This window comes from Bidens hawaiensis, unplaced genomic scaffold (genome assembly GCF_021521415.1).
Source record: "Bidens hawaiensis isolate Kalapana, Puna unplaced genomic scaffold, B.hawaiensis_p1.1 tig00017168_1, whole genome shotgun sequence".
NCBI classification, from domain to species: Eukaryota; Viridiplantae; Streptophyta; class Magnoliopsida; order Asterales; family Asteraceae; genus Bidens; species Bidens hawaiensis.
In genome coordinates this window covers 208934-218054 of record NW_027492600.1, presented here as the reverse complement: position 1 = coordinate 218054, position 9121 = coordinate 208934, and the positions used below count along the sequence as shown (strand labels likewise).

Sequence of the window (9121 nt, the reverse complement as noted above, 5' to 3'; positions counted from 1 at the left end):
AGACTATGTTATAATACAATAGTTATAGTGTAGTTAAAATAACAGGTACATGTGTTTTATCTGATTCCGACACGTCTTTGTTTAAAACTAACTTTCTTATAAACTATCCTCTATATGTGTGTATGTACGTACGTATGTGTAGATATAGGCCGAGCTAGAGGGGTATGACTTATTAGGGCTTAGTGGCAACTAAGTTTGATATTTAAGGAACCTAACATAAGTATTAGTAGATTAAACTTATTAGTAGATATGCACATTATCTTGATACTGACGAATGACAAATGTTGTTCACACTTGTGATTCCTAATATTGGAATGACCTTAAGCCCTATGAAGATTACACTTATTAATTTTTCCTAAATTTGAATTGACAAACAATCAAACGTGAGTATTTTAGCCTAACTTTTTTACGAACTTGTTTTGGTACGCTTGTTACAAATAAAAAGAAAATCGTATAACATATTGCTAATGCATAAAACCTCTTGAAATCACGGTTTTGGAAAAATAAGATCATTGGTAAAAAGATAATCTTTATGATGCACTAGATATCATAAAAAGTTCGAAACGTTTTAAAAAATGAGTTTCAGATCAAACCAACCAGACTTGCTTCGTGTCTTACAAAAACACCTGGTATGAGTTCTCGCCTGTATTCATACGGCCCAAATAACCTATTTTACTATCTCTACACAAAAACGAACCTAACTTACATTTTTACCCTATAAACATTGTAGAACAAAGCTTTTATTTAATGAAAAACTGAAAGATAGTCTTTTTAACATTTGTCTAAAAACAAAGTACATGTGCACAAACACAAACTAGCAGCCAATGTGTCCAAGGGCCAAAAAAACTACAGCATCTAGGCTTGCATTATCCAACATGAAATTACCTACACGCCCCTTTTCAAGTCAACGTTCTCCTTGGTCAACGCATCGATTTGCGACTGAAGAATGTTGATCATCGCCTTTGCACGCATCACGTCAATCTTCAAAGTCTCTTTCTCCATTGAAACATTAAGGATCTCACTTTCCAAATTGTTTATAAACTTTAAATATCCTGGTGGCACGGATTTTTCAAGTGTCGAGGCATGGAAGGAGGGTTGACTTGCTGATGGTTGACTTTTATTAGCGTCAAAACACTGCAGCAGAGGGAACTCCATGAGTACACTTGGATCTTGACTCGTGGTCGAGTCTTCTGAACCGTTTCTGTTGCTGCCATTGGTGTTCGGGTCAACATCCTGTTTTGACTTTTTATTGTCGAACAGCGAGATGGTTTCTAGCTCGGGCCCATGATCTACGACGCAATCTTCAGACCTTTCTCGTTTACAGACAAACGGGATCGTTTCAAATTCCACCATAGGCTCGCTTCTTAAAGGGATCACGTCGGCAGCAGCTTCCTGTGAACATGAATTCAGTAACACAAGCACACACAAGGCCATTATTGTAATTTGCAAACATATAATAATAATAATAATAATAACACTAATAATAATAATGTGCAAGGGTATTTTGGTCATTTGCCTAATAGTCAATGAATTTAATAATATGTGTGTTGAGTCAAACTTTGCAATTCTTTCACGGTGAAGGTCAACAATATATGTATCTCATATATTACATTTACACATATGTAATATGATGTATACATATATGTGATCTTGCTAACTACACTTTCTTTTGGTTTTGCAAAGAATAATAACATATATACGATACGTACATACTATAACGACAAAAACGAGTACAAAATAATACCTGCACAATGTCATTTCCTTGAGCCTGAGTCAACTCATCACCAGGAGTCATATCATCTTCTGTCTCCCCACCAGGAACCAAAAGGGCCGCATCATCTTCCCATTCTTCCTCTAGAAACGGCGCATAACGGTCACCATTAGGCGGCCCTAAACCGCTCTTCTGAAATATCCGGCATAGCACAAATGTATCCTTTTTCGTGCACAAAACAACACAAATAACTTTCAATTCATGATTCTCTTTCCAAGCAAATAATAATAATAATATCAACACATGTATCTAACTACAATAATAATAATTAGTGATCCAATTTTTTTTTTTTTTTTGAATGGCGAGTGATCCAAATTTTAATGTTCCAACCTGAGAAATGCCAGCTCTCACCAACTCCTGATCCGCGAGTCTATATTCATGCATCACCCAATTGGTTCGCTTGCCATCTGGTGCCCGCCCGCTGTGGAACACCAATGTTTTCTTCATCCCTATTGTTTCAGACTTATGGCGAACGCATCGGTCTTTTCCGGTTGCTTTCCAGTAACCACTACCAGTAGCACGGTTCAAGCGAGAACCGTTGCAATACTTCCTATCTACAGGGCTAAAGAAGTACCATTCAAGGTCTCTTGTTTTCAGGCTTGAATAATCTAACAATCCATGAATGGTAACATGTAAGAAACCTTATCCTAACTGTTGAACTCACCCTTATATAAAAGCATATGATAAACTTTGGTTGACATAAGGGACATTCATGTGTGAGATTATTATCCTAAAGAAAAACCGAAGGTTTGGTTTTATGTTTTGTAAAAACCAAACTTATTCAGTTTTGGGGTTGCGTGTAATAAAAACCATAAAGCAAAACCAAATTTATAGATTCTTATTTTTCCATATGAAGTTATTTTAATATTTTAGCTCAAATGTACAATAATCAGTGAGTTACTAATTAACAAAATGATTTAAGTCAAAATTCATTATTTTGGGTCAACTTTTTTTAGCCCAAAATTTCGAGCTCAAATGGCAAAACCGTAAAAAGCCCAAAACCGACCCAAACCAAACCGTGCACACACCTATTTGGGGAAATTTCAATAAGAACAAGGTAAACATATGGTTGTTCCCAATTGCAATTCCTTTCGAGAAACATAAACTATTAACGTATCAATTCACACTTAAAATCCAAATTAACAACTAGGGATTGAGAAAACTTTGATGCTTTAAGCAAATCGCAAGCGAAAATGCTGCAGAATATGTATCACATAAGCAACCAGAATTGAAGCACGCGTATGTGTGGATCTAACAAGGTTCAGAGTGTGTTAAAAGCGGCCTCACGCAAAGTAACCAAACACGAGAAAACGTGACTTAGCACATGCTTATACCAATTGCATTGGATACTTCTGGTTTCCTATATGACCCCTAGATCTATCTTAAAAAACTTTGTTTATACACTACTCTTCGATTATGTTACAAATCAAACAAAAGAACTCAACCCAAAAGACTAGTACGATGGGTGAGGAACCCATTTGGCTTATAAACCCCACATCAATGCCCATACAACCGATATGAGACAAGTCCCATACCTTGCAATGGTTAAATGATGAAGTCAATAATGCTTATCTTGAAGCCTATAAATTATACAAAATAATCTTAACATAATGTAGGAAACAATACCAATTTACCAAAAATGAGAACATAGAAAACAATATCAACTACAATACCAATCTACATAAGCAATGTTTTATAATAACAAAGAAAAAAACCTAATGATAACAACAAAATAATCAAAATTAGCAACAAAATAATAACAGCAAATACTTATAACATCATAAGAAAAAAACCTAATAATAAGAACAAAATGTAAATTAACAAATACTTATAACATCTCATAATTGAAAATCAGCAAACACGAACAAAAAATAAGAGCAAACAATTATAAAAACAAGCCTAGTAATAATAAGAAATTGGACTCTCACTGTTTTTATGTTAAGAATAAAATGTATTTGATCCTAATATTACCCGCAAGCTCCCAGGGTTCAGATTTATAAACATCAAGTTCCGAAACAGCTTCGAATCGAAACGGCTTCCGACACACCTTCCGCCTCAAGTAATACCTCACAAGCTCCTCATCCGTCGGGTGAAACCTGAACCCAGGTGCTAATGACGTCACAGGTGGTGCCACAGTCATTAATTCATAACTCATTTTGCAGCATCAAATTAATGTATGTCTCTCAGTCACACTCTTTTTTTTTTCTGTTAAGAGAAAACAAAATGATTATTGACGAAATAATAATAATAATGAAGATATTGTAAGTAAGTGATACAACCATTGATGAATGGATGCTTGTTTCACACGGAAATCGAACACACAAAGTGGCTGCTTGCTTTGGGGGTTTTGAGTTTAGTTTATTTAGTTTAGTTTTGATATGATGGTTATGTGCTTTTGGGTTTGGTGGTACGTTGTGCATTGAAGCTTGTAATATGATCTGTAGTTTGGAAATGGAGGTTTGTAGACATTTTGGGTCATGTTGTGTTTTTTATTCTAGATTGTTGGAAAATTAAGTTGTATTTGTTTTTGAGTGAACAACGAAAATGATTTAGTTATATTTAATATTGATAATAATCATGTATGATGTACCAAATTGTAAAGATATATGCTCTCTAATTAAATCAAAAATATATATAAAACGAGTGTTTTATCCGACGGTCAATAGAAACCCGATGATGATAAACTAACGTTATCAGTAACGGGCGTTGAGGCGGTAAATCGACGCAATGTCATAGGTTTCGGTTACTTGATTTCGACGTGAATTCGGACATTATCGGTTACGCTCGTTACAGTATAGACACTATTGGTAAAGTCTGAACGTTAAAACCCAAAAACTAAATTCGTCAAACTAACATATAAAAAAATTAAATTATTCGACGTTTATTTAGTCCGTAAACCAGCGTGATGGTAAAAGCCAAGTGTTGTCGGTCCCGGACACTGAGATGGTAACTCAACACAAGTTTGGACGTCGTTTTCGGCTACTTTCATTACAGTTCCGGATCTAAAAGACGGAAAAAATTTACATACACATTTTGAGGTGGACCAATGGGGTAGTGTCGGTTGGTAGAACCGGGCGTTGATAAAACTCGAGTGTTGTCGGTCGCGGACGTTGAGGTTGTGAGTCTACGCATATATGGCCGGTTTATGTTGTTTTGTTAAGTTATCGGAATAAAACAAAACCATAATGCCAAAAACCAATTTGGTGCCGCAAGTGGCCCAATCGGCACTTAGCGGCACCAAACTTGTTAAATGTTATATATAATAATAATGTTATCTCTTTAATTACTTATTATTACATGTCAAGTTTGTCAGTTTCAAATGTTTCAACTCAGTTTTTCAAATAATCTGATAGTATGGTTTATGTTGGTATTAGGGGTGTGCTTTTTAACCATACCCGAATAACAAACCTGAATTAAAGCGACCCAAGACCCAAATAACCCAAACCGAATTCACCCGAACCGATTAAACTCCAACCCGAACCCGAGATAAAATATTCGGGTCGGTGTTTGGGTTGAAATAGCCAGATTTTGGTTGACCCGAATAACCCGAAGTATAATACATCGATGCATGTATCCCTAATTTTATAGGGTAGTTTAGCGGTGAAGTAGCACAGTGACCTTATGTATTCTTGTTCGGTTGTTCTCAATACTCCAATTAATATTGGATCTATCACATCCCAATGTATTAATAACCATAAAACATGCGGAGAATGTATCTTCAATTCAAAAACTTAAATAGTATAATATTTAAACCAATATTTATTGAGCATGTTTCTTCAATCTATACAGGTAGGAACCATGGGAACGAATCTACAGGGCTATCACCTTCTTTGGCCAGATCTTCCAACCTTTTCACAATTACAGTTCACAGCGCCCTTGACTAAACTAATCTAATAGAAAGTCAAGGGGCTTGAAAGCTTACCTGATTATTAGAGAAAGGTTTGGAACCCTAGTTTTGGAGTTTTCTAATCCACAGGCTACAACACTCCTTCATCTCATCTAATGCATTCTTGTATGATAAATTTCATGTTTTGCTAAATAATATATGCTATTGTTGAATATGGCTGTATATTATGGTTTTATAACGGTTTGGAATATGGTTTTTTAATTTATGATATTGTTAAAGATGGATTTTTTTTTAATTTGTTAAACCCGAAACCCAACCCGAATTTACCCGAACCGTATAACCCGAAACTTCGAACAAACCGAACTTATTTGGGTCGGTTCTTGGGTTAATTTGTTTTGAGCTCAAACCCGAACAACCTGACCCAAACAACCCGAAACCCGAATAAATAACCCGAAGAACACCCCTAGTTGGTATACCTAACTCATCATCAATTGTAAGTATTTTAGGTTTTTGTTGTTAAGTTTGGGTCTTTTTACTATTGAGTTTGAGATTTTTTTCATCATTTTTTCATGGGGTCACTATGTTTTGGTATTCGTATATTTACTGAAAATACTATTTATCAAGTGGTGTATCGGAAGTTTTTTTTATTCAAATTGGATGATCGCTTAAAAAGATTATGATACGCCATTTGTTTTTGAAAACTTAGTGTACCATAATTGGCTGTTAACCAAAATGAAATTAATGGATTATTGCAGTTGAATAATAGAATAATGTTTATTTTAATTTAATATTATGATTATTAAGGAAACAACGTGTATTAGAGCTTGCTTAAGCTTGTTTAAAGAATTGATTAAAAATAGTAGCATTTTGGAGTACAAGTAAAGCAAACCAATTGCCCATCGTTCAAGTAACCTCTTGATGTTAATACCAAGGCCCATCATCATAACTTATTCAAGTTTCAATATCTAGATGTAGTTCAACTAATTATATTTATTTATTATAAAAATATAAAAAGCTATATGTTGTATTATTTATTATAAACACATTTAATAATAAAAATTAGTATCGTAACACTTTTAAATACATTGCTGAAGTTTCTTAAATTTTTTGGTATTAATAACGCTACTAATTTTTTTTATCATTATTATATGATAATTTAAATTTTATAACTTTCTAGCATGCCTTATGAAAGTTATTGAATTATCGAGCCAAAGCTCAAGCTAACTCAAGTTATCAAAATCAATATTATTTAGTCTTTTTTTTACCCTAGTTTCAAGGCATTTAACTTTTTATACATTTTTAAAGAAATTATTTGAGGCATATTAATCAAATATAGTTTAACAATTCATCACTTTCGAAAATATGTTTATAGTGTTATATAACCCAATAATAACGAGAAGCGTACCAAAATTAGATGGGTGCAAATGAACAATTGGATTACGAGAATGCAAATCAATCGATCCCATAGATACTCTAAAACGACGACTCAGGGATTCAAGATCAACGCAAATTTGTTTGTGACACCACATAAAAGCCCATTAGTTTCATGGCCCATGTTATCGGGCCACCGTTTAATAATACTTACTAGTTTTTTTTAATAAGTTAAAGAGAGAAGTCAATATTTAAACGAATCTGTAAAGAAATAAACATGGTTAGAAAAATTAAAAACGGATGGGAACTTTAAAGTGGCATAAAGGCCTATGGTGGTGGCGGTGCCAGCTACTGACGGGTGTGGTGGTGGTGTTAATGACGACAAAGATGAAAGTTGTTGTAAGGGTGATTGTGTCACTGATGACAAGGGTTGTGATTATGTTTTTTTATTGAAATACCTAAAAATCACCCAAATACTAAGAAATCCCCCCTTAACAGTGATATATATTGTAAGTGATATATGTTGTATATGTAAATACTAGATTTGAAAATATGTGGAATATTTCTATGAAAAGATCAAAAAAATAGAACAACAGGCTAGACGTAAATCAATAGAAATAAGAAGAGCCGATGATATAGAAATACTGAATCGTAAATAGAGTTCAGGTTCTAATTCCATAGATAATATAGATGGGATTGTCTATAATGATAGACAAATGAATGGCGATTGTTGAGACTTTTCTCCCAGGGATGTATTTTAGTTTTTTAGTGAATCTTAAATGTTAACAATGGTGATGGTTATTGTTACAATGGTGAGCGAGGTGGTGACGGCAACAAGTAATCAACAGCGGCCATGATAATCATGACGCAAATAATGGTGAGAGAGTTGGCTATTTCACTTCACTTGATGGAAATGTACTTTTTGTAAGAAATGTATAATTATTTCAGAAATTTAAATGAGTTCCTGATAATCTATTTCATCGTATGTTATCTTTTGAATTAATATTTTAATTTTACAAAATTCTACAAGTCATATGATTTAAAACGTCATTAACTTATATGAAATTTCAACGAATTAATTTCGTTTAAATTTACCTAATTTCTATATATCAAACATTTTGTTATAAACCAAATACAATTATAATTGCATTTGTTTTTGGACTTATACTTCTAAATGCCAATAAAATTTGACTTTAGCTAGTTTTTTGTATTTTGTTTTAAATTGATATACTTCAAATAAAATAAATATATTAATTATACTTCAGATAAAATAAATATGTTAATTATACTTCAAATAAAGTAAATAAATTAAGTGATAAATAAATGCATTGATTTTGATATCTTTCAAGACTCGTATTAACTTTGGCCCCTCTACGCCAACATAATAATGCACTAGGTTAGATCATGTGTTACACACATATGAAAATATATAAAACTTCATATATATATATGTGTGTGTGTGTGTATGTTATACATTTTAATGAATTATAAAATGCAGATAATCTAACATTATTAATACTAGTGGAAGAGCCCGTGCGTAGCGACGGGTACGTTACGGGATTCGACTAGTTATGGGACCAGCATTTGCTATAGGAAAATTGGTATTTGTTATAGTTTACGATGCAAAATGTAAGAAAATTATATAACATTAGCAAAAAATACCAAACTAAACACAATTGCGAATTTAAGTAGTGTTTTATAAGTAAACAAAAGTAATTTACATAAGTATTGTTTTGCATGAATCAAAATACAAAGATGTTCACGTTTCAGGTCAACCCAACTATGGCCCACATAAAAAGTTGTCATTTTTGACTCGCTATCAAATACTGTCTCGGTTAGTCGTCCCTCCCACTATAGCATTCCTTTCATGTTGTAAGCCTATATCTGTCAAAACCAAACGCGAAGTTTGACTTCTGGAGAAGTCTTAAATAAAATCTGTTTTCTTTGACTTCTAGTTCATGCTTGTGTGCGTAAGAGATACCTGATACACCAAATCCAAATAATTGGTACCACATAATAAATTTATATAACTATAAATAATCAGTACCACATAATCAGTCACAGGTCAAAGCTATACATGAAGCGTGTCTAACCACCTAAATAAATTTATGAAACAAACAGATCATTTATAA

At 33.3% G+C, this 9121-nt stretch overlaps 1 protein-coding gene across 1 annotated transcript; it reads right to left on the bottom strand.

The window, feature by feature from the left end:
* Nucleotides 1-847: 847 nt before the first annotated feature.
* On the bottom strand, nucleotides 848-3922 carry LOC143553355 (NAC domain containing protein 50-like). Its single transcript, XM_077043377.1, has 4 exons — nucleotides 3743-3922; nucleotides 2102-2379; nucleotides 1745-1933; nucleotides 848-1392 (listed from the first exon to the last, which is right to left on the bottom strand). The coding sequence occupies exons 1-4, from the start codon at nucleotides 3909-3911 to the stop codon at nucleotides 886-888; spliced, it is 1143 nt and encodes a 380-aa protein (XP_076899492.1). The 5' UTR covers nucleotides 3912-3922; the 3' UTR covers nucleotides 848-885.
* Nucleotides 3923-9121: the final 5199 nt, after the last annotated feature.